Here is a 26,022-nt window from a genome sequence, read left to right as displayed (position 1 = left end):
CCATGCTCCAAGCATGTACACTATGTTTTCTAAACACTAGTCATTCCATACACCAAGTATGCATACTATGTTTGTCTATGATCTTTACTTTGTAAAATAGATCAATTGAACATCACTCCAATGATCCTCTTTTCACAGTCCCAAATCCTTACTGCAAATGCAAGAATTCCAAATTCATGCCTTTTACTGAAATCTGTTAGATTCTAAACTTATATGCATTGATCCTCTTAATGATTATGCACGAAGTGAGAAAGACTTGACAACAATCATTACAGAGCATTCCAAAGGAGATCAGCTCCTTGGAAACATCCTTCTTTCATTAAGTTTCCTAATCTTACACATATTGAATAATTTCTAACTTTGAAACATTTCCATATTCCATTTTGACTATCACTTCTGAACAAGAGTTGCCTCCTTACAGATTATGTCAATATGGTCCTTCCAGAATTAACATTATACTTCCAACTGTCCTTGAGCAACCAATCTTTGGTAAACCTTAGATTGTCCTCGACAATTGCTTAATCATTTTAGTCATATCCAATTCTAGACCTTTTCCCTTCATAATGCCCCAGGCATTTGGAAAATTTTAGAAAGGATGAATATAGCACATGTAATCGATCCTATATCCGAAGCATATGCGACACGATTCATGATGTCTCACATAAAGACTAAACCAGTCTTTTGCTATAATATTTCCATTTCAATTTGCCAAGTTCTCAAAATTCAGATTATGAAAAGGGATGTCGTAATCATAATCGAATTTTAGAACGCAAATAATGGACCCATATATAGAATTTCCTTATGTTGAGCCATTCCAACATGAAATTCATATATATATATATATCCTTGATTAAATACGATTAAAATCTCAATCTAAGCTTTTAGAATTGAAATGAAGTATAATTTCCTCTCCCTTAATTATAGCAAAACAACTTTTTCAACCCCTGCAACCTTACGAATTGAAACTTTTGTTTTCTATAATTAACATTGCTAACTTGCAACCTTTGTCATAATTATCATGCTCCCACTAACATGATGATTATTAGCATAACACTTATGCTCCCACTAGCTTTGACACGTACTCAGAAATCAGCTGACTTTCTTACCAAAGTTCAGATTTCTGATACTAGATTGTTTTGATAAAACTTTATCAAAATCATACACCTCTCTTAGATAGCTCACATGTGTGTCTAAACAATTTTAGAACTATGAAAAGGGATGCCGTAATCATAGTCTCAATTGTTTAGACCTTTGCCACTTCTCACAAGTCCATGTTAGTGTGCCGGTAAACCACACACGCTCCACTAACGACTTTGAGAATGCAAATATCACAATTGCTATCTAGCTAAAATCTACTTAGTGAAAGTGTTTCCTCACCATCATTTTCATGAATCGGAGAGAAACCTTATGACACTTAGATTTAATAGTGTGTGTGTTCGTATCCATGTGAATTTGTCAAAACCATAATCACAAGACAAGGTTAGTGACAAATCCAAACTCATATTGATTAAACTTGTGCAATCTTAAATTCTTGCCATTTGGCAGCTCAGGTGCCTGCCATTGCTTCCAAGTAGTTGTGCAACCAATTGAGAACTCTCAGAACTCCTATGCAAAGCCAACTTGAATAGGCACAAAAATTTCAACACGATAGGTTATAAACCTCAAGTCGTGTGCTAGTGAAGGACTTTAGGTTTTATTCTTGATTAAGTCTTGAAACTTTCAAGAGCTTTAAGACTCCCACTGTCCTCTTTACATATAAGACTCCCTTGTCAAATATTCAAGAGATAGTGCAGATTCTTTATCAAGACTAACACTTTACACAATTGGCCTAAGTTGGTCTCTGTTTTATCCAAAACATCACAACTTACCAATTTCAAATGTACAAGAGTAGATAACCTTTTACTCTTACATTTGACTAGTGTTAACAAACCCTCTTTAAGATATGTCACTCAAGTTACAATCTTGGAGTATGACTCTAAGAATTGTTTTGGAATGAAGTATGACTCATCTTTTTGATTTAACCATTTCAACAATTCATGACTCCTCTTCTTAGTCATAAGAATGCACTAAGATGACTTTAGAGGACCAATTGTGATATGGTATCTTAATCATTAAGATGATCATAAACATGATACTAAAGTACTCTCCCATCTTTTCATATTTGAGAAACTTTTATCTTTCTGCCATACTTTGATTCTTCTTATTCGTTCTGTCTCACATTGAAACTTCTCCAATGCTACAGACTTATACTTAAACTTATAAGTATAACCATATTTACTGAACTTAAGTAAATCATGACGAATAGTCTTCTTGATCTTTTGTGGTGGACTTGACCAGTGCACAAGAATGTGTACTCGATCCCTTAGTCCTTTCCTTATTCACATAAGGAATTAGTCTTAATTTTCCAAGCTGAAAGTTCTCATTCATCATACTATACAACTTGCATGATTCCAAGTTTCGGTCCAATTGAACCTTGGGTGATGAGAATCTTTCCGTATTTGGTAATATTAGACACTACCACAACCGAAAGAATCAAATCCATTTTTCCAATATTGCTATCAATGAAATCTTATAAGCAACAACTTTTCACAAATGTCATTGTAAGGATACTTAAAATAAATAAAATCAAAACCTTTTTCTTTTATTTTAAAACTTTGCGGAAAAACTTATCCTTACAATCCATATGAAAACCTTGTTGTTATCTATTCCTAAGCAATATAAATATCATAACTCTTAAGTAATAGCCCAAAATTCTGATCACCGAACCATGCGATTGAAATCCATCTTCGCGATCAGAATCAGCATGTACTTAATAGAGTTAGATAATGGACTTTACCTGAAGTAGAGCCAAACTTATTGACTTTAACATCCTTAGGTAAATTTGGCAGCTTCGTAACCAATGCCCCTTCCTTTGGCAATAGTTACCTATGGACCCTTGATAATGGGAGTATCTCAGACTTCGCCTCTCTCTTTACCATTGGGTCAACCGAGTTGACTATGGCCGATCCCTTTCCATTGGGAAGAGAGAGCTTTACTGGATATCCAATGTCATCATTGTCAATGTCCATAGCGTTTTAGGAAGTTGATCTTAGCAAATAGATAAGATCATTAAGGGTCTTGTCTTAGTCTGTTTCATAGGATTCCCAAAAGAACTCACTATGTGACTTAGAAAGTAGTTGAGCCACCAACTTTCTCAAGACTTTGACACCCAACTCTCCCGGCTTGTCAATATGTGACTACATCTCCAAGATGTGATCACACCTAGACCTTGCCTTGCCAATAGGGCTTGAGTGACCTTAAACTTTTTAAGAACTTGTGGGTTAGGGAGAATAATTGGAGGAGGTGAAAGAAGTATGATATCCATGGGACATCATCTTCATTTAGGAAAGCTTGTTTCAAGAGATTTGGGAAGATCATAAATGTCTAGACCATACATCTTTTTGGGAGATATTCAAGATAGTTGATTTAAAGTCCTTAATATGACACCCAATATGAAATATTAAGGCTAGGACCCAACAAACTATTTTATAACTTAGAAGAGGGATGTCGTAATCCAAGCTATAAAATATTTGAAGGTAGGTGAATGACGATTCACCAATTTCCACCATGAAAAACGAAATAATTTATTAGGTTTTAATTGGATTTGAAAGTCCTAGATCTTTGAGATTCATTGAACTGTTCAAAGGCATGTTTCAATCTCGAGTGTGCCCTTCAGGTTTTGTGACTGGGATGCCGAGGATCACAAAACAAGGTATGAATAACCATGCAAATATACTTGGTACCCTTAATATTTACCCCTTAATCAGTGTGTCGGTTAACCACACACGCTCCACCGATACTATGATAAATATTAAGTTACCCTTTGCCTACCTTGTTAAGTCCAGGTTAGTGTGCCGGTTAACCACACACGCTCCACTAACGACTTAAGCAAAGTGCAAAGTGTAATTTCATGGGTTAGCACCAAATTCACATTTCCCTAAGTAACTAAGATTGGATATTAATAAGAGTTTAGTTACTTAGTATTTATCATTAATACTTTTAATGAAAGGAGAATTATAGTCCTTGTCTTACCCGTTCGGCTAACGACCCTCCACCAGTCAAGGAAGCGGTGGGTGAGAGTGGACACCCATTAAACTGCCATTTTATAGGCCGTAACCTTATACCCCCCTTATAGACCGGCTTCGTGAATGAGGCCTACTAACGGTAAGACTGACTTTACTCTTATACATATATATAAATATTATTAACTTATAATATTATAAAGTATAAGGGTTGAATTTTAACTTTTAAAATTCTAAGGGCTAACTTGGAATTAAAGTATTCATAAGTGAAAACTTTTCAAATTCCAAAACTTGAGGGCAAGTTTTGAAACTATTCAAAACTAATTAATTCCATAACTTATGAGTTTAAAGTAGTTTTAATTAAAAAAAAAAAAAAAAAAAAAAAAAAAACTCTTCAAGTTCCATAACTTGAGGACAAGTTATGGAAGACTTTAAACTAATTAATAAAAAAAATAACTTTTTTTATTGTAACTTATGGAACTAATTAAGGTTACACTTTTTTTTTTAATTTAATGAAGAGACTCTTGAACCTCCATAACTTGAGGACATGTTATGGAGTCATAAAACCATTTAATTAGAACTAGACTCTTCATTTTGTAACCTTTGCCAACTTTTATGAGTTTTATGATTCTTAAATGTGACTTTTCATATAACTTGAGGACAAGTTACAAAAACACACTTTGGAATCAACTCTTAGATTAAAATGGATTGAAAATAACTATTTCACACAACTTTTCTATTAATCTAAGAACCTCATAAGAACAAGATAATTCAAATCATCAATCTTCAAGAAATTAGCATGAACATACAAACTAATACAAATCTTGAAATTATGACAATTATCTTAGAAATTGGATTAGCATGAACATTACCACATCGAAAACAAGTTTATAAGTCCAAAAACATCTTAGGGTAATGTTCCTAGTCCAATTCCAGCCAAAACAATCGAATATATGCATCCAACTCGATTTTTCAGCTACTTTTGCAAGTATAACAAGAAAACAAGCCTAGGCTCTGACACCACTGTTGGGTTATGAGCATTCTAACACTCCTAAGTGTACATGCAACCCTAAATACCTTGGATCTATGTTTTCTCTATTATACATACAATTATGAACATCCAAGGTATTATCCTAATCTAGCATACAAAATAATAAATATAACAAGATAGAATATATACCTCTTTGATGTAGAATGTCTTCATGAAGCTTGAGTGCCTAGTCCCCCAAGTGTGACACCTCAAATGGTTCACACAACACCAAATACACTTGGAATAACTTGAGAGAAACTTGAACACTCCTTGAAATCGTCTAGCCCTCACACTCACACATTAGTGCACGATTTCTTGAGCCATGGGATTCTTTTATATGGTGGCTATTAGGGTTACACCATGTAACTCATAACTTTACCCATTCCTTATGCTCCATGGATTTTAACCTCCATGGAGTATCCATGGGTCACCCCATGGACTTCGTCCAACATAAGGAATCTTGGATCACAAGCCCACATATATAAGAATGAATGATTTACACAATCAACCCATATATTTAATTAGTCTCCTTTTGATCACTTAATTAATTCCAAATTAATTCTTGATCAATACTAATTAAATAACCTTATTAATATATTAGAACTTATAATATATTAACCAACCTTAAGTGTTATTTCTCTCATTATAGTCTATCCAAATGCATGATGCCATGCAACCCAACTGGACCATGCCGGGTCGGGTCAAGTCTTACCAATTATAGTTATGGACTTAGACATTAATCCAACATGTGTTGTTGGTAAGGTGCACAGCATATCCATCATTTCCAATCCTAACCTCATATTTTTGTACCCCAGAAGGTATAACTCCCCAAAATCTGTCCACAAAAATAACAAGTTCTATTAATCTACTAGATGACATAATAATACTTATAAAATACAAGTTATATCATACCTTTGTTGTTTCTTTAACTTTGATATCTTTAATCTTATAGATGGGCATATTTTTAAATTACCCCAACTTTTTCCCTCTAGCAGTATTCTATACATCCTCTCCATTGCATAAATCCGAATCTCTTCCAACATGGTGATGAGTGGTCTCTTCCTAGCAAGATCAATAACAGAGTTGAAACTTTCTGATATGCCATTCTCATAAGCATCACAAGCCCTGTCCACTTCAAAGAATGCCCTGCACCAACTTTTAGGGTCCCTTTCCATGAGGTGTTCATAAGCTAAAGGGTCAATTTTTTTATGGAATTCATTTCTGCCTCAAATTTAGGTTGAGTAGTACTAGCAGCAGCTGCCCAAAACAACTTCCTGTATTGTTCACCTTTGAATCTTTTCTTGAAGTTAGCATAGATGTGCCTAGCACATTGTCTATGCTCTGCTGCTGGAACTCTTTCTTTGACAGCCTCTACCAATCCCTGAAAGAAACAAGGTATGGATGACATGACAAAAAACATTGAACTCAAACAAAACATAAAAGAAAATATACCTTGTGTTGGTCTGATATGAGGGTCAATCCATGACCAATTCCCATTTCAATGTCATCCAGTAGGAGGTCAAGAAACCACTTCCATGTTTCCTTATTTTCTACTGCCACCACAGCCCATGCAATAGGGAAGATGTGGTTGTTTCCATCCCTTCCCATAGCTGCTAACAGTTGGCCTCTACATATACCCTTTAAAAAACAACCATCTACCCCTATTACCCTCCTACATGCTGCAATCCAACCATCCTTCACACCCTTAAAACACACATACATTTTAGAAAAGTAAGTGGTGGAATCAGGCATGACATTCACATCTATCTTTACTGTTGAACCAGGATTTGTCCTCATTATCTCTTCACCATAACTCCATACTTTACCATAATGTTCTATCAAACTACCCTCTATCTCATCCAAAGCATATCTCTTAGCATTTCTACACTGAGTCACACTAACAATCAAGTTAAACTTTGTACTCACTTTGGCTTTCATTTTCCTTATGCTCATTTTGGGGTTCTTCAAAAGCTGATTCTTAAAATGCTTTTCAATCCATTTATATGTTACAATGGAACCAAGTTTGAAGACTCTTGAACAGTTATGGTCATCAACCAATGACTTAATCTGGAAAGACCTTTCACTACTCATCTAGGAAGCCCACAGTCTAAAAGGACAAGAGGGATTCTTGCTATCTTTACAACATCTCACTAATAACCTCTGACTATCATTTTTCTCATAATAAAGATTGTATCCATTCTTCACTGCATAGTTAGTCAAACAATTTTTCAATTCCATAGGGTTAGAGAATCTCATACCTAGAATTGGCACCATTTTGTCCCATTTCTGGTTCTCATTATGGATAGGGTACACTGGTTTGTCATCCCCATTGTTGGTTTTAACCTCATCAGTTTCAAGCTCATCATTTTTATCCTTAGAAATACCTGACACCCGGTGTAAGAATTCATCACCAACAGTCTTGTCAAGAGAAGGAATGTAACCATCTGCTTCATGCTCATATGGAATATCATCAGAAAGTTGTGAATCTTTATCATCATCCACATCTGGCTCAGAATAATACCCTTCATCATCTTCTAGTACTTCCATATCAGCCCAATCAAGTACAACTTCATTTTCGTGGTCTATATACACATTCATTGTTAGACTAGCTTCATCACTATAACCCGTTTCAATAAACTCATAGTAGTCAGAAATCATTCCCAATTCTCCTAATACCCTCTGCCAATGGTTCATTTATAGTGCAGTAATATACATTATCGCAACTGCCTTCAATCAACTTTGCAACGAACAACTTAAACTCTTTGAGATCCATTGCACCAAAATCGACATCAGAGATTGAAACAACAACAGCGTTCAAGTACACTAATGATTTTGGTGCAAATAAACCATTATAATGTACATAAACTGTCAAATACTTACTGAGTTTGGAATCAGAGGCCATCTTCTTCACTGTAACACTCGTATTCACCACTTCTCTTCAATTTCGTAACTATAATCTTCGATTAAACCCTAACTGTAAGGAGAAAAGGGGGTGAAAGAGTAACGGGTTTGCAACGTGTTCTAGGTCTACGTAATAAGACATGTCATCTCTAATTAAATGAGATAACCGGCAAAACAGGTGATAACCGGTATCGAGGGTTTTGGTGAGCAGGATTATTAAGTTCAATGGTATAATAAAGACAAAAAAAAGATAAGGGACCAAATGAGTACTTATCGAAGACTTTATTACCCTCAAATGTCATTTTCCCTAAATACGAGGACCAAATTTGCATTTTTCAAATAGATAGACGTAACGTTTTCTTTATATTCTGCAATATTTCAGTCACTATTCAAACATCAATCACTATTTGTTCGTCGATTTAAAACTCCCCCCTCAGTAGTCTCTATGGTGCTTTAGAGGTTGGAATCAGATGACGAAGAAGCAGAGAATGCCCGAGGTGCTATGGAAATTGTTTCAAAATCGTGCGCTTACTCTCGCTGAAACCATACTATCCTTGATCCCTCAACCATCGTCGGCGACGGTTCAACTCCGGTGCACGGGTAGTCAGCCTTGTCTCCACTGCTGTAGCCACGGTGACCGTATGTCGTTTCTGCTCAGAGAAGACGATCCATCTGACTACTGTAAGCTCCTCAATCAATGTTTTGTGGTCGCCTCGGACATTGCGGCATCTCCTCCTTATTTCCATCATCATTCTCGTTGGTCTCAACTAGAGGTCTCTCTCTCTCTCTCTCTCTCTCTCTCTCTCACACACACACACACAGCAAGTGTACTTTTGAAGAAAAGAGGTTCAATTTTGACTTTCTACGAAAATGAAAAATGGAGCAAAACTTGAGATTATTGTCTATTTATGAAATGAAATATGTATTCGATTACTTGAAAAAGAAAACTCAGTGTTGTACATGAAGTGGTCACTACTCCATCTACTTGAATCAACGAATTCCATTACCATCGAATGCTATAATCTTCTTCTAACTCATAGTCTCATATAATTGCATTGATGGCTATGTGTAGATTGTTACAAGGACCATTGAAATGATGTTACGTGAGAAAACACCCACATCCACAGAAAATATGATATGGGCAGGTTATAACAAGGTAAGCTACTTTTATGGGGTTATAGCTGAACTTGTAAGCTGTACCCTTTTGTTGTCTTCATGACCTTTACTTTCTTTTTCTCTTCCAACAAAAACCTATATATATTAGTGCTAATCAGTTGATATATATTGACAGCTTAATCGTTCAAGCATCATTGTAGAAGCTCTTACATCAGCTTCATGGTGTCTGCTTTCAAAGAGGGTAACCCGTATTTCATTCTCCTCTCTTTCCCAAAATGATGAAATGTTCTAAAGATATATATATTTAGATCAAGATAGAAGAATCTTTGTGAAACAAGTAAACAGGAAATCAATTAAAGTAAACGTTGAAAAGATGAAACTGAAGTATCTTAATTAGGGATTGTCTTGTTCTAATGTGGTTATCAGGGTTATAAAATCTTTATACCATACTCATATGCAGGTAGGAGATGGGCTAATGGTGTATCTACTGAAGAATTTTTCAATATTCATTCAAGTGGATCAACACAAGCACCATCAGGTAGCAGGAACTCCCATTAATGACACGTGCTGGTCCTGCTGGAAACTCTTGAAATATACATCCGATTCCATAAGTTGTATCACTTGTTATGGATGCAATGTGAAGGCTTCTGTAACCCAATGTGGACTTCACATGAAACACTGCTCCAACTTCAACACCACTTCTACTTCTAATGAGGATTCCATCATAGTTCCTGAAAATGGAGCTGGTAGGAAGCGAGCAAGAGCATATGCATGGCTACACAGGCATAAACGAAGGAAGTTGTTATCCCAACATCACAAGATGTGTGATCATGCAGCCTCTACTTCACCTCACAAGGTAATTAATTAGTTGAAAAGTTTTCAAGTATATATATAATATATAATATATGATATGGTAGATGTGTTGTTCATATGGTCTATATATATATATATATATATATATATATATATATATATATATATATATATATATATAAATACGTTTAATTTTATTTTTTCACTCCCTTTGTTAATCTTGCTACAGATATCATTCTCTCCGTAAGCATCTCAAGCTTCTTATTGGAAGAGCCAAACACTGCCCACGTTCAAAGATATTGAAAAAACATATCTTGGATAAAAAAGGGTTATATTGCTCAAAAGGGCAAGTGGTGTCATTTATATGGGCAGCTTCTAGAAGCATTGTTCCACAAGAACTACTAGGAAATTTGAGACCCCTCAGAAAGAACATTTCCAAGTTTATCAAATTAAGGTTATACGAGAAGTTTTCCTTAAATGAATGTATGCATAAACTCAAAATGTCAGATTTCTCCTTCCTATCAAATAGACACTCTTTGTGACTTCAAGTTTGGGGAAAGCAGAGGAATAGTTTTGGAAAGATGGATGTATTGGTTCTTCACACACCTGATAGTGCCATTAATACAAGCCAACTTTTATGTCACTGAGAGTGAACATGGAAAACTGGATGTTTTCTATTATGAGAAATCAGTTGGGGAGAATCTGATGAAAAGTTCAGTGTCAATCTTGAAAGACAAGTGCTACACTTTATTAGATGTGAATGATGTCAAAAAGATTATAAGTAAGAGAAGATTTGGTTTCTCAAGGGTAAGATTCCGTCCAAAACAAAATGGGATGATGAGACCATTAGCCAATCTTAAATCATCGTCAACACTTCCCAACACCAATAGGAACTGGACAGCTGTAAATGTTGTTCTTAGAGATCTGCATGCTGCCCTAAAAGACCTTCAACTTGAAAAAGCAGAAAAGTTAGGATCATCAGTTTTCAGCTATAATGATGTCCACAGAAAGTGGCGTGAGTTCTTGACAGGTGTCAAGAGTGGATTGGGTGGTGATGGTGGTGGTGTATATATGGTTGTTGCTGATGTCCAGAAAGCTTATGATTCTATTGATCAGGATAAACTTGTTGATGTGATGAAAGATGTGATCACTGATGATCATCTTTTACATCATACACAAAATATCAGCATTTCAACAAACAGAAAACTTCAAATCTCTAAATACATCAATTCATCTACACAATTCCGATCTTACCCTTCATCCCACACCCACAGCATCCTTGTTGATACGGTATATATCTGTTTTTATTTATAATATGTGAATTAAAAATAATTGATGATATTTTGATTTTAGGGAAGAAAAAGAAAAGCAAGGAAAGATGAATTGCTTTTTAATCTGCAACAGCATGTGAAGTACAATGTGTTAAAAATAGACAAAAACTTTTACCTCCAAAATTCTGGTATGCCTCAAGGAAGTATTTTGTCTCCATTGTTGTGTTCATTCTATTATGGGCACATGGAAAATAGTAAAATTGTTCCGTTTTTAGATAAGGTTGGTATGTCGGATGGAGGGCATTCTTGTCAGAAATTGTTGATGAGGTTTATTGATGATTTTCTTTTCATCTCAACATCAAAGAAACATGCTGTTGCGTTCTTGTCAAGGTTAGGAAGAGGATTCAGGGAGTATAATTGTGAAATGAACAAAGAGAAATTTGGTGTAAGTTTTGATTGTGACATGATTATAGCAGAATCAAACTCAAAATCAAATAGGGTTTATTTTGATGAAGATGGTAATAAAAAGTTTCTCAAGTGGAGTGGTTTGTTAATTAACTGTGATACTCTAGAAGTTCAAGCAGACTACACCAGGTTATTTATTTATTTAATTTAATTTTTACTTCAAATATGTTTTTGTTTTTGTTTAATAATTTTTATGATGGTTTTTGATAAGGTACTTGGATGGGGATATAAGTTCAAGTCTTACAGTGAGTTGGAAAGGGAGTCCAGTTGTTAATTTGAGGGAAAATTTGTGCAACTATTTGCGACCAAAATGTCATGCCATTTTCTATGATTCAAAGATAAATTCAGAAGGAGTTGTGAGATTAAATATCTATCAAGCGTTTCTGATATGCGGGATGAAGTTCCATGCTTATGTCTCTCATGTATCTCACATGTGTGAGCTTGATGCGGGATCCTATATGAACATCATCCGCAACTCTTTGAGGTAATTCACAAAATAAATCCACGATTTTCTGTATTTGTATGATGTTACATGTGTTTGTCATTTTTGTTAGGTTTATGTACAAGCTTATGAAGAAACAGATGTATTCTGGTTGTGTGGTAAGTGATGAAAGTTTAAGGCCAATTCTGAGGGTGAAAAAAAGAGAAGTGGAATGGCTTGGATTAAGAGCTTACTATGAAGTGCTAAAGCGGAAGACAGGGAGTTATAAGGATGTGCTTTTTTTGTTGAAAACTTCACTTGATGATCATGGAGAAATGGTGTCGCTGTCACCTGCCTTGAAGTTTGCTACTCACAAGTCTAACTCCTCCCTATTATGGAAAATCAAGTATTGAATCCTTGAAAGTTGAAACCTCAGTTAGGTGATGCACTTTTGATGTATAAAAACAATGAATACTTTGTCGTGTTATCATCTTTTAAAGTTGATCACAACGTGTTTGATGTTTTGTCTGAACTAGATTTACAAAAATCAGCTCTCAGTAAACTGCTACTACTTATTTTAGTCGTGACTTTATGTGCACAATGTGTAACATTCTTGCCAAACATGCATGATTGTTTCTCTGGTAGTATTCTCTAACTCTTCCATTTTAACAAAACTTTTTAAACTTATTTTGAGTTTGATTCTTCCATAATCATGTCACAATCAAAACTTTTACATTCTATAATGGCCTCTCCACTATAAACATTTCCTTTGATTGTGTCTTGGCTAGCCGAAATCCAAGCCTCGGCTAAATTGGTTTCTTCTTTTTCCGTCCAATTCCTCGATCCTGTTGGAGTGGGTTTAGTTTTTTTTTTTCCCTTTTCTTTTTGATTGTTTCCGTCCAATGGTGTTTCTAGTACTTCATCAGGAGAATCAGGTATCGGTTGTGGTTGCATGAAAGGTTGTTGGTACATCATACACAAAAACGGTTTGTTGGAAAAAAAATTGTTGTGAAAAAGGATGTTGGAAAATTGGTTGTTGTGGGATATGGAGATTGAAACTAAATTGTGGGGAGTCTAAGTTCGGAAACTGATGTGGTGTCGTGTCTAATGAAAACGATTCATCAACAATCCAGTTTCGATTTGTTTGTGGAATGTTGGGATTTTGTTCCGGGAGAGTAAGTTGGCACAATGTATTTATATATGTATGTGTAATAGAAGAAAAATAGAATGATGTGAAAAAGAATAAAATGAAGTGGTAAATTTATAAGTTTATAAAAAAATAGTTTTTTTTATAAGTAAATAGTTGTTCCAAACACTAGTCAAAAAGTCAAAACATGAATTAAAGTTTGAACCCTTTCATTGATGTGGTCTCTCCATATAGAAGACCACAATGTGTGGACAATCGTGATTGCTATAAACATGACTTATAAAGAGTATATTTTTTGGTCTAATGAAAAAAAAAACGACGTGGTGTGAGTTATAAGTAGACAGGGTTTTATAATTTTGTTTAAAATTTTTAATATAAATTGAAATATAAAGGATAAAAAAGTCATTTTAGTATGAGTTGATAGACTTAAACTTATGGTATTAACTGGGAACCAAAACCAAAACAAAATATATACATGTAAAAAGTAAAGACTATCTATGGAAAATTAAAAGTTTAAGACATGGACCTTAGTTATTTGACAAACACGAGGACCAAAGGGTGTAGTTTGATGATAAACACGGGACTAAATTTGTAGTTTTCAAATAATGAGACTGACCTTCCCTCTCCCTTCTGGCTTCTGCAAGGTTTCAGTCACTATTCCAAACGTCAATCACTATTGTGTATTCATGAGTATAAACCCAAGTTTTATTCGTAGATATAAAATGGGATATATACAGTAAAGTCCCGATATTTTCATCCAATTGACACGAAAGTCCCAAACTAATTTTTTTTGACACAAAAGCCTGAATTACCGGCATTTATTGACCCGATTGACATTTTTTGCCGGTAACTCATTTTATAGCCGGTAATCGAGTTGATGTGGCTACTAACGCTTACCTGGAAGATGACGAGGACATCATTAAATGAAGAAGAGTTAATCGAGCTGGAAAAACCTCTATTTCTACTGCGACGATTCTAGGGTTTTTACTGTGAGGGAGATACGAATTCGAGTCCGAGGGAGATACGAGTTGGAGCCTTGAAGATGGAAGGTGTGTTGGACTTTGACACAATCGACGTGGAACTAGATGAAGACCTTCTAAAGAAACAGAGTAGGAGATGTAGAGATGAGTTCTTGAACTCACTGTCTATTGACGATGAAGATGAAGACTTCATAATCCCATTATTCGAGAATATTGAAGATGATGAAGCACCCGTGGAAGAAGAACCTTTGGATGACGAACAGGAGGAGGAAGAAAATGTAGATGAAGTTGTGGATGAAGAGGAAAATGATAGTGAAGCTCAGTTTAAATATTCCACACATGATCCAAACGTGAAATGGAATAGAATGAAACCTCAAGAGGGAGAAAGGTATGAATCTCCACAGCAACTTAAACTCTGTTTAACAAATCATGTCATATATAAAGGTTATCAGATTAGGTTTAATAAATGTGATAGTGTTAGACTACATTGTGTGTGTGCTAGTGATCATGAGAAATTCGGTTGTCCTTATTATGTTAAAGCCTATTGGATGAGCACTGAAAAGTCATTCCAAATAAAGAAAATGTATCCACATCATACATGTGTCAAGAATTTTAACAATGGAAAACTTATGGGACCAACATGGTTAGCTAGACAATTCTTTAAAGAACTTATTAGGACACCTAATTTGAAAGCTATGGAAATCCAAGAAAAAGTTCAACACAAATTTCACACTAAGATTTCATGGGTAAGGAGTTATAGGGCTAGATGTAGGGCAATGTCCATGATTGAGGGAAAATTAGGTGATCACTATGCAAGGGTGTGGGATTATGGTGGTGAATTGCTAAGATCCAATCCAGACAGCACCATTAAAATTTGTGTTGAAGACAACAATGATAGTACAACTATTTTCAAAAGGATGTACATATGTTTCAAATCAATCAAAAAAGGGTGGAAGATGGGTTGTAGAAGGGTAGTAGGGATTGATGGACCTTTTCTGAAAGGGCAGTGTAAGGGACAATTATTAACAGCCATAGGTAGGGACCCAAACAATCAAGTTTTTCCCATAGCTTGGGCTGTAGTTGACATTGAGAATAAGTTTAACTGGAAGTGGTTCCTTCAGTTGTTAGAGGTTGACCTTGGAATGGATGCAGGAAGGGGCATGTGTGTAATTTCAGACCAACATAAGGGTCTTCTTGAGGCAACAAAGGAGGTGTTACCATATGTTGAGCACAAACAGTGTGCACGACATATCTATGCCAACTTCAGAAAAGTATATAGTGAAATTGAGTTAAGGAACCTATTCTGGAAGGCTGCCAAATCAACTGTAGAGGGGGAATTCAAGAATCACATGGATGAGATTAGACAGATTAGCCCAGGTGCTTATGAACATCTAATGGCAAGGGAGCCAAATACATGGTGCAAGGCTTTCTTTTCCACTGGATTAGCCTGTGAGGCTGTAGAAAATGGTATGGCAGAATGCTTCAATACAGTTATACTTGATGCTAGGAAGAAGCCACTGCTGACCATGCTTGAAGAGATAAGGCTATATATGATGGACATGTTTTACAACCTCAGGGAGTTAGTTGAAAAATGGGAAGGAGATGTGTGTCCATCTGCAATTAAGAAAATGGAAGAATTTGGAGAGGACTTGAAGTAAGTTCTCCTTGTTTTGTATACATTTATGCTAAGTTATTAATAACTTTTATGCTAATTTAGTAATAACTTTTATTTGCAGGTTTTGGAGGGTACACCCTAGTGGGCAAAATGAATTTGAAGTTAGAAATGGTCTTGAATCATATGGAGTCAACATAAAGAAAAGAAGTTGTGCATGTAGACTTTGGGATGTATCAGGGATACCATGTGTCCATGCCCAAGCATCTATCATGTTAACTCATCAGGATCCAAAGACATTTATCAGCAGGTGGTTTGGTAAGGCAATGTACATTTCAAGTTATAGTTCTAACATTCTACCTGTTAATGGCAGCAATTTATGGGCTGAAGCTCCTTATATTAAGCCCTTACCCCCCTTAGAGAGGAGGATGCCAGGCAGGCCTACTGTGAAGAGGAAAAGGCATGTCTCAGAGAGGGATGACAAGTTCTCTCAAGTGTCCTCAAAGGGCAGAACTGTCCAATGTCAAAACTGTCAACAAAAGGGGCACAACAAGAAAACCTGTAAAAATCCACATGTTGAACCAGATCCTAAACCCAATAAGAAAATAGGCAGGCCAAGATTGGACCCTAGTCTAACCCAATGGACAAGACGTGGTAGAGGTGGGAGAAGGGGAAATAGAGGAGGTGGTAGGGTACCCAGAGGTGGGGGTGGCTTTCATAGTTGGTTTGAAAGAGGTGAAACCTCAAATACAGTACCACCCCAAAAAAGGGTCAATGAAGAATATAAATCGGAAGAGATGGTTGATGTAGATGTGATGAGTGATGGAGATGGGCTGGATATGGCAGATATGGACTACATTACACAACAAATTACAGAGTTGAGGAAATCAGGTTAGAGTGATGTAGACATTATGAGATGCCTTGGAATTACAAAAGCTCATTTAGAAGAGTTTGGATATGTGGTAAGGTTTCATTTAGTGTTTATGTATATGATTATGTGTTTTTTACTATTTTTTTTTTCTGTTTTAGGCTGCCAATGTTGAAGGTGGATTGGAAGGAGGTGGACAGGGTAATGAAGAAGAAGAAGGACATGGACAAGGAGATGGAGTGGAAGGAGGTGGAGATGGACAAGGTAATGAAGAAGAAGAAGGATATGGGCAAGGAGATGGAGTGGAAGGAGGTGGAGATGGACAAGAAGGAGAAGGAGATGGAGAAGAAGAAGATGGAGAAGGAGATGGAGAATGAGACGAAGGAGATGGAGAAGGGGATGAAGTGGAAGGAGTTGAAGCTGAAGATGTTCAAGGAAATGATAAAGGTGGAGAAGGAGTTGAAGTGGAAGCTGAAGATGTTCAAGGAAATGAAGAAGGTGTTCCAGTGAATGATCCAGTACAACAAGGGTATTTTGGGAATAATATGCAACACAGAACAAGGAGACCCTCAGAGAGGATCATTCTTCAGAAGCTAAAAAAGAAGGTGGTTGACCCTCTTGGTATAGGAATGTGTGAAGATAAGGCATTAATTATAGATTAGGGATAGGGGTTATCATCTTTTGGTTCATATTTTGTAAAAGGTGGTACTATGTAAACTGTTGCATACCATCTTTTGGTTCATATTTTGTAAATGGTGGTACATATCCACTTATATTGGTTCATATTTTGTAAACAATTACTAGTAATTAAGCAAGGGCATTAAGCAATGGTCACAATTGGTCAATGTCATATTTTAGTTCAAATTTGGTTGTGCAGGTTAGCCTTGGTTATTGACAGTTTTATTATTCATATGTGGTTCATAGTTGTTGTACTTTGATTTCACCATAATTCAGTACAACATAAGTAAAATGTTCATTACATTGCAAAAGAAACAACATCGTACATAGTGACTACATATCCCACTACATTATCTTAAAATACAAACCAAAACATAAACCCAAAATAAACCACAACATTGACCACCCTGGAACAACACCACCTGCACCTTGCACTTGAGCTGGAACTTCTACTACTGCTTCTTCCATTTGTTCTACAACATCTCCATTCCACCCATTGTGCAATTGTAAGAGCAAGTCCTTATACCACTGATTAGGGAGTGGAGGATCCACCCAATCAAAGAATTTGCAATCTTTACTCGAATCCTGGATAATCCAAGATTAAAGAAAGAAAAAAAACTAAAAGATGAAGAGTTTCAACATTAACAACTAACCCTTTAATTTGGGCATCCAATGAATCTTCTTCCAGGATTTCCTGTCTTCCATGAAGTCCACCTTCCAACTAAGTCACCACAGTCGCAATGTGTCCTTTGAGGGGGATTGGACCTTCTCACAGCCTTGCTTCCAACAGATGAAGAAGACGACATTCTCGTCTTTTCCTTTGAAAAATACGAAGCTAGGGTTCATGGGGATTGACGGTATGGTGCTTAAGTAAGGTCGACAACTCCACATAAGCCTCTCATTTAATAAATCAGTGGTCCACGTAAGCATTTGGTGCCACTTCACCAAGTAAACCGGCTGCACCGGCAAAAAAGGTCAATCGGGTCAATAAATGCCGGTAATTCAGGCTTTTGTGTAAAAAAAAATTAGTTTGGGACTTTAGTGTCGATGGTGCTTTAGTAGTCGGAACCAGATGACGAAGAAGCAGAGAGTGCCTGGGGTGCTATGGGAATTGTTTCAAAATCGTGCGCGTACTCTCGTGGAAACCATATTATCCCTGATCCCTCCAATGTCGTCGGCGCCGATTCGAAGAATGTGCAAATGTATTGGGCATTGTCTCCATTGTTGTCCTGCCGGTGACCGTATGGCGTTTCTGCTCAGAGAAGACGATCCATCCGACTACCGTAAGCTCCTCAACCAATGTTTTGTGGTCGTCTCGGAAGTTGCGCCCTCTCCTCCTCCTTCCCATCATCATTCTTTTTGGTCCCAACAAGAGGTCTCTCTCTCTCTCTCAAACACACACACACACACAGAGCAAGTGTACTGAATTTTTTGAAGAAAAGAGGTGAAAATTGACTTTCTACGAAAATGAAAATTGGAGGAAAACTATAGATTAATATCAATTCATGAAATGAAATAAGTATTCGATTACTTTGAAAAGAAAGCTCAATGTCGTAGATGAGGTGGTCACTAACGAATTTCATTACCATTGAATGCTATAAGCTGTTTCTTCTTCTAACTCATAGACTCGTATAATTGCATTGATGGCTATGTGTAGATTGTTACAATGAGCATTGAAATGATGTTATGTGAGAAACCATCCACAGAGAATATTATATGCGCTGGTTATAACAATAATGTAAGCTACTTTTATGGGGTTATAGCTGAACTTTTGTTGTCTTCATGACCCTATATATTAGTGCTAATGACTTGGGGGTGTTTGGCTTAGCTTTTTAGAGGCCAAAAGTCCTTTTAGGAGAAGATCGAAGGTAAAAGATGTTTGGCAAATGCATTTTAAAAGCTACTTTTGGATTTGGATACAAGTAAAAATGAACTTTTTGGAAAAGTGAAAACCTGACTTTTGGTAACTTTTCCAAAAAGGACTTTTGTCCCCTGAAAAGCTAAGTCAAACACCCCCTTGATATATATTGACAGTATGATCGTTCAAGCATCATTGTAGAAGCTCTTACATCAGCTTCATGGAGTCTGCTTTTAAAGAGGGTAATTCGTATTTAGTTCACCTCTCTTTCCCAAAATGATGAAATGTTTCTAAAGATATATATGTTTAGATCAAGATAGAAGAATCTTTGTGAAACAAGTAAACACAAAATCAATCAAAGTATACATTGAAAAGATGAAATTGAAGTATTTTAATTAGGGATTGTGCTGTTGTAATGTTAATGTGGTTATTAGGGTTATATATAAAATCTTTATACCATAATCATATGCAGGTAGGAGACCAGCTGATGGTTTATTTGTTGAAGAATTATTGGATATTTGTTCCTTTGCATAGAAAGAAACACCAACAGGTAGCAGGAAGTCCAATTACTGACTTATGCTGGAAAATCTTGGAGAATAAATCCGATTCCAAAACTCAGCAGGTAACTAACTTATTATGCATGTATCATTTATGCCCCTTTCACCTTGTTTCTTTTACCCTTATCATCATCTTCCATCTATTCATCGTTAATATTATATTGATTAGGTGTGCCACTGCCACTTCACCAACAAGTTGATTCAGAAGGTTGTATGAGTTGTCATGGCTGTAAACGTAGGAAGTTGTGTGATCATGCAAACTTGGTAATTAATTAGTTTTCCAGAATGTAATATACTTATATTCTGTTTTTTGGGAAAATCAAGTATTGAATCCTTGAAAGATGGTGCTGCTTCTTTCTTTTTGTTTTTGGCTTAATTCACTTGATGTGTAAAACACCTAATGAATACTTTGTCGTTTTATCATGCTTGAATATATGTGCAGAGGGTGTAACATGCTTGCCAAACATGCATGATTGTTTCTCTTGTAGGATTCTTTAACTCTTCCATTTTAACAATTCTTTTCAAACTTATTTTGTCTATAAATGCTTTTGATTGTTTGATTTTTCTTGATTATATAAATTTATACATTCTATAAAGTATAAACATATTTCTACTATCCATAAAACTTTAAGTGGTTTATAAATGGGTAGCAACATTTTATTTATTTATTAAACCTATATTTTGTATGTTAAATCATAAACCAAATGATATTTTTTATATTATAACAGCTAAAAAAAATCAATTTAATATTTAATATATGTATTAAACGTTTAGTAGTCGTTTATAGCGACAAGATATTTTTAGTAGTTTTATATATTCATTATTGCTCTTTAGTAATTTCTATATATTCATCATTGCTCTTTGTTTTGAGCATATTGACGAGATGTTTTTAATGGTCTAGTTTGTTTTGTATTTTGTTATGTATTATTAAGAAGTTAAGTTATTACTAGATTAGGGTAAAAAAATGAAAAAAATGAGAATGGAAGGATGTATAATGGAGTTTTAGAATTAAAACAAAGAATGTAAATGTAATCGAATATAAGAAGCCCACAATCATTTTTGAAAATTTGGATCGTATATGTCAGCAGACTTCGCTTACTTCATGAGATTTCTTGAACCTAAATTGTATCCGATAAGAGTAAAGAGATTGTGATGAAATGGATTTATGTTGTTTGGTGGGCTCAAATTATACTATTAATTGTTAAAATCTTGATTAGTATAAAATTCTAAATGAGATATCATATAATTTATGGATAATTAGAATTTTACAAATCAAAAGATTATAGTCTATTATATACCAAACAATTTAGATAGGCAGTTATATGGATCGCTTTACTAGTTTATTTCTTTGGGTTGTATTGTCAGCCAGTTAATTAATGAATTAAATTTTGAATTGGAATTAGGCAATTCTAATAAAATAAATTAAATGGGCATAATTGTCGGAATAAATATATTTAAGACGAATACATTTTATCAATGTTTTATTCATGAGATAAATTCTATACGGTATCATAGGAAGCTTAAACGAGCAAAGACGATGCTATGTATTTATGTACGAAAATACATTTTTAAAGAGTTTTAAAGAATGAGGAATGTTTAAGTTTTTTTTTTTTAAAGACTTTTTAGCATAACCATTGCATTCATGTATGTTGAGTTATGTCTTGAGTGAAGTATCGGGGACTACAGAGACAATGAACTTCGTAAGTTCATTATGTGGTCTCATGTTTCTAAAATCAGAGTAAAAACGGGGCTATAGTGAGAAATGCTAATACAAGAGTAGAAACTTGAGAAATGAGAAGTAGATGGATATGCATTGCATAAATTAGTTGGCATAAATTGCACATAACAACTACAAAGTAATAAAATAACAAATAAACGCAACATCCTATGGCAACGTTGAAGGGATAGTATATTTACAAAACTATCAAATATACAACCAAATAAATCACAATTTAGCAACTAATGAATTTCGAAATTGAAATACTTTGGAACTAGCAAAATTTATTGTCAACTTTTACGGAGGAGGAATTTCGAAATTCAATGGTGATTACCTACTAGGGATGTTCCAAAACTAATACTAATTTTTATTTGTCATTGTCAACAATTATTCCTGAAAAGATATTTTATAGGTCAAGGGTTGTTGTATCTTTCCAAAACATAACACATACTGTATTTTAAATTTGACAAAATTTCAAAATTGATGTCCGTTTTCGCTTCTCTAAGATAAGATAGGATCAAAACGTTTGATATAATTAAGAAAAATAGTTATTTTTGTTCATGTCCTTTTTTTTATTATTTTTTGTTTTTTTCTATTTATCAAACGCCCTTCATATATTCGTTTTGTGTTTATTTTTGTTTCTGACGTGCACTTCAAATCTTAAATAATACTTTTTCGGTCAACAATGGCAGCAAGAAGTTGGAATTTGTTTTTGCTGCTCTTGCGTTTTGTTTTATGGGTGCTACCTTTTATATGTGGTTCGTATCATATGTAAGAATTAAGATGGCCCCACCAGTTGTGTTTCTTCCTTTTACAAAAATTACGTTTCTAATTATATAAATATTTTATATATTGTATAAGATATCTATTATCGAGTTCTTAATATTTATTAATAATCACTGAAATCTTTAACATCTTTATTGAGTAAAAAAAAAACTATATTCATCTAGACATATTGTATAAACTACTTGCAATGGTTTAGACTGAAAATCATATATCACTTACAAGTATAACCCCATTTGAAGCTTTCTTCACTCGTACATTGTGGGGGTTGACAATCTTGGTGTTGGAATTGCAATGAGAGCAACTTTCTTCTTCAACACAATCCCAAACTTTTCAGAAAGATCATGTTTCTCTCCGGGACCCAATTCCCAATCAAATGAATGAACAAGCGATGCAAGCAAAAACATAAACATTCTCTCCGCCATTGCTAGCCCTGCACATATCCTCCTTCCAGAACCAAATGGAAGATAATTGAAGTCATTGCCATTGTAATCCCACTTGCTATCCAAAAACCTTTCAGGTCGAAACTCCAATGGGTTTTCCCAAATCGTAGGGTCTCTATGTATTGCCCATGCATTGATGAACATTCGCGCACCTTTAGGAACCATGTAGCCACCAATCACACATGACTCGCTAGGGCAACGTGGGATCAACAGTGGAAGTGTTGGATGCAAACGAAGAACTTCTTTCATGATGGCGTATAAGTATGGCAGTTTGTTGATGTGGGATTCTTCCACTATGTTGTCTTTTCCGACCACCGTTTCTAATTCTTGTTGTGCCTTTTTCAGGATTTCCGGTTTGTTCATCATCTCAGCCAGTGCAAACTCGACAGTATTTGAAGTCGTTTCTGTCCCTCCAACCACCATATCCTGAAATTAAGAGTTTTAAATTTAGATGAAAATGAAGGTGTCAATTAGTTTAATAAGTTGTAATCTCTACCATGAGCAAAGCTTTGAGATGTGCCATTGTGAATGGTGTTTTGGAATCTGTGTCGTCTTTAAGCTGCAACAAAAACTGTAAAAAATCCGAGTTTTCATCGCCACCCATCTTCCTCCGTTGATCAATCATCGTCTCAAAGATTACATCGAATTTCTTCGCCAACAATTTCATGTTTTTTTTAACTCCTTGAAGATCAAACCTGGCCAAACCCGGATAAAAGTCAGACAAGTTCGGCATCCCCAAGTATCCGGTCATCTCGGTGACCACTTGCCGGAACTCCGCTCCTAGGCTCGCCCTATCCTCCTCCTTCACCGTGCCACCCCACATCATCCCGGTAATCACATTCAACACAGTCAAAAACATCTGTTCGCCTAAGTTCACCGGAGACCCGACACGGCGGTACAAGTAGTTAACTGTGTTCCGGATCTCTTTCCGCCGGAGAGAGTAAACGGAATCCAAAGTTTTGTTGCTAAGCATTTCATGAACACAAATCTTTCTCAACATCCGCCACTGATCACCATAAGGGGACCAGACGATGTCGTTTCCACCATACGTCAACTCCATGCCGGCAACAGGAACGTCACGGTTGGAGAAGGTGGTGTCGTTGAGTTTAAGCACTTCACGGGCTAGGGCCGGGGAGGTGATCACGATTCCCACTCTTTTACCGAGCCAGATCCTGGAAATGGGTCCATATGTTTTTGCGAGGATGGCGAAGTAGGAGTGGAGCTCAGGATCAAGAGACAGGAGGTTTCCGACGAGTGGCAGAGATCGTGGGCCGGGCGGCAGTGGCGGGTGGGTGTCCTTTGATATAAAGATCCATACAAGCCAGAATATAGAAAACATAGCGGCGATGATGAGAATGGTGCTAGCGACTAGTTCATCGCCATAGCCAAATCCCCACCACCGTGACCAGTCGTCAGATACAGGGGCGGCAATTAGTTTCAACATCGCAGGGATAAGCAAACAGAGAAGTAAAAATGAAATTGATAAAGAATGATGATGGTAGTTGGTTTAAATATCGGTCACAAATGGCGGATTCAGCCTATTGACTAAAAAACACCTCCCTAATGAAATACTCTTTGTCCATTACTCCATTTACAACTTGGATATAATAGCGTTATTATTTTTCTAAGTGTTATTATTATTATTATTATTATTATTATTATTATTATTATAAGTTCAAATCTAGTGTGGAGTATATGTAAAATTATAAATTTCTACGAGGGAAGAAAAACAGTTATTTTTAAAACACAAATGTATGTACAAATTCGTTACTCATACATTGTGGGTGCTTAGTAGAATTAGGTTAATCCTCTACCGTATGGCCCTTTCAACTAATTCCATCATCCATACACCATCAAATCTCGCCCCCTTCACCATACTTGAACCTTCCCTGACTTCGAAGATTTGTTGATCAATGATCCCCTCTAACTCTATCAAGTTCGACCTAATTCTCTTCAAGCTCGACCACATACCTCTATGACCTCCCACATCCTTCCTGATGTTCATCTTTCTTTGCGTCACCCCAATCTGAATTCTTCAACTCCTTCTATGATCCTTAACGTAATACTATTCCCCATTAGCGGTATTTTCGCCATGTCCCCTTGACAACGGGTGTAACTTCATCCCCGACATGTATACAAGATGTGGATGTGTGTGCTTATGGTGGATCTGGAAAGGAATTAATTGTGGATGTGGGTGCTTATGGTGGAACTGGAAAGAAAAATTAACACTATGATCCAACATCTGGTGTAATAGAAAAAATAGTATATATGAGAAAGTTGCTTATTATGCAACATTACTAGATATATGGGAAACTGGTAATTCTAAAATCGTCACTTTGATAAAAGGAAGTTTGGGCCAACTTGGATATATTGTATACTCAATCTAACTTTGATAAACAATACCATTAAGAGACTGATATTCGAGTCCTCCAATAGAATATTATGAGTGTTAAAGATTTTTAAAATATCATGTACGGTTTATCAGATCAGTTAGCTTTTACAGAGTCTGCTGAGTTAAAATCTTTCCAACCCTACATTTATACGAGAGAAGAGAAACTTTGGGTTATGACCTTACAATCCTATAATGTTTAGAACTCATGATGTTGTGTGAGCTCATCGTGTTGTATTTAAACTTAAGATCCCATAAACTCCATATTTAGCTTGTGATTAATTGTTTGGATTATGAAATTGGATGTTATTTAATGTGAATACCATGTTTTTGGAAGTCCTTTGGTTTTATTAAGTTATTAGAATGAATGTGACTGGACCTAAGAATGAGTTGGACTAGATTTGAAAGCAACATAGAATTGAAAAAATACATTTACGGTGTATTTGGGTGATTCGATCGGTGTTATCCAAGTGAAAAAGCACATAGGTCGTGCAATATGCCTATTTTGGGCAAATAATTACTTTATGTAAACAAGGTCTGATTCATGCATAAATATGCCCTTCTATGATGTTTAGGATGAATTTGGACCAATTCTTTTTTTTTTTTAAACACAAATAACTTAATTGAGGGATAACTAACCTACCCGTTGTTAACTTTAGGTGATCACTAAATGAAATTATTTTGAAAATGAGAGTTATTTCATTAAGGAAAACTCTTGGTTTGAAATGGAATTATTTTGAGTATTTACATCTACATTCACATAAGACATGTTGGGACATGTGGCCGCTCATGACTTGAATATCCAACAGTAGAATCAAATACCTAGATTGAGGGATTGACGATGACATTCTATAAGGCTTCATTAGCATGAGAGACTGCAATCTCTTGTGTGGTTCTATGCAATGGCTTCCT

The 26,022-nt window shown here is 35.7% G+C and overlaps 4 protein-coding genes and 1 pseudogene across 5 annotated transcripts; 3 read left to right on the top strand and 2 right to left on the bottom strand.

Annotated features, from left to right (window-relative positions):
- Nucleotides 1-5,820: 5,820 nt before the first annotated feature.
- On the bottom strand, nt 5,821-7,182 carry LOC145163274 (uncharacterized). Its single transcript, XM_079082113.1, has 4 exons — nt 6,544-7,182; nt 6,379-6,472; nt 6,004-6,280; nt 5,821-5,926 (listed from the first exon to the last, which is right to left on the bottom strand). The coding sequence occupies exons 1-4, from the start codon at nt 7,180-7,182 to the stop codon at nt 5,821-5,823; spliced, it is 1,116 nt and encodes a 371-aa protein (XP_078938239.1).
- A 1,224-nt stretch (nt 7,183-8,406) lies between these two features.
- On the top strand, nt 8,407-12,699 carry LOC145165161 (telomerase reverse transcriptase-like; annotated as a pseudogene). The gene is made up of 8 exons (XR_013739932.1): nt 8,407-8,765; nt 9,065-9,148; nt 9,284-9,349; nt 9,569-9,964; nt 10,151-11,211; nt 11,275-11,786; nt 11,869-12,141; nt 12,212-12,699. The product of XR_013739932.1 is annotated as a telomerase reverse transcriptase-like (transcript).
- A 1,568-nt stretch (nt 12,700-14,267) lies between these two features.
- Nucleotides 14,268-16,713, top strand: LOC145163273 (uncharacterized). The gene is made up of 2 exons (XM_079082112.1): nt 14,268-15,859; nt 15,942-16,713. The coding sequence occupies exons 1-2, from the start codon at nt 14,268-14,270 to the stop codon at nt 16,711-16,713; spliced, it is 2,364 nt and encodes a 787-aa protein (XP_078938238.1).
- Nucleotides 16,714-18,386: 1,673 nt separating this feature from the next.
- Nucleotides 18,387-20,229, top strand: LOC145162191 (telomerase reverse transcriptase-like). Its single transcript, XM_079081411.1, has 4 exons — nt 18,387-18,738; nt 19,398-19,463; nt 19,694-19,843; nt 19,948-20,229. The coding sequence occupies exons 1-4, from the start codon at nt 18,436-18,438 to the stop codon at nt 19,993-19,995; spliced, it is 567 nt and encodes a 188-aa protein (XP_078937537.1). The 5' UTR covers nt 18,387-18,435; the 3' UTR covers nt 19,996-20,229.
- Nucleotides 20,230-22,361: 2,132 nt separating this feature from the next.
- LOC145165160 (flavonoid 3'-monooxygenase CYP75B137-like) lies at nt 22,362-24,245 on the bottom strand. Its single transcript, XM_079083844.1, has 2 exons — nt 23,218-24,245; nt 22,362-23,147 (listed from the first exon to the last, which is right to left on the bottom strand). The coding sequence occupies exons 1-2, from the start codon at nt 24,163-24,165 to the stop codon at nt 22,527-22,529; spliced, it is 1,569 nt and encodes a 522-aa protein (XP_078939970.1). The 5' UTR covers nt 24,166-24,245; the 3' UTR covers nt 22,362-22,526.
- Nucleotides 24,246-26,022: the final 1,777 nt, after the last annotated feature.

The sequence above is a fragment of the Lactuca virosa genome, chromosome 3, assembly GCF_052849685.1.
Source record: "Lactuca virosa cultivar CGN04683 chromosome 3, Lactuca_virosa_CGN04683_v6, whole genome shotgun sequence".
Taxonomy (NCBI): domain Eukaryota; kingdom Viridiplantae; phylum Streptophyta; class Magnoliopsida; order Asterales; family Asteraceae; genus Lactuca; species Lactuca virosa.
The sequence above is the reverse complement of the archived record's forward strand: the minus strand, read 5'-3'. Positions and strand labels throughout refer to the sequence as shown.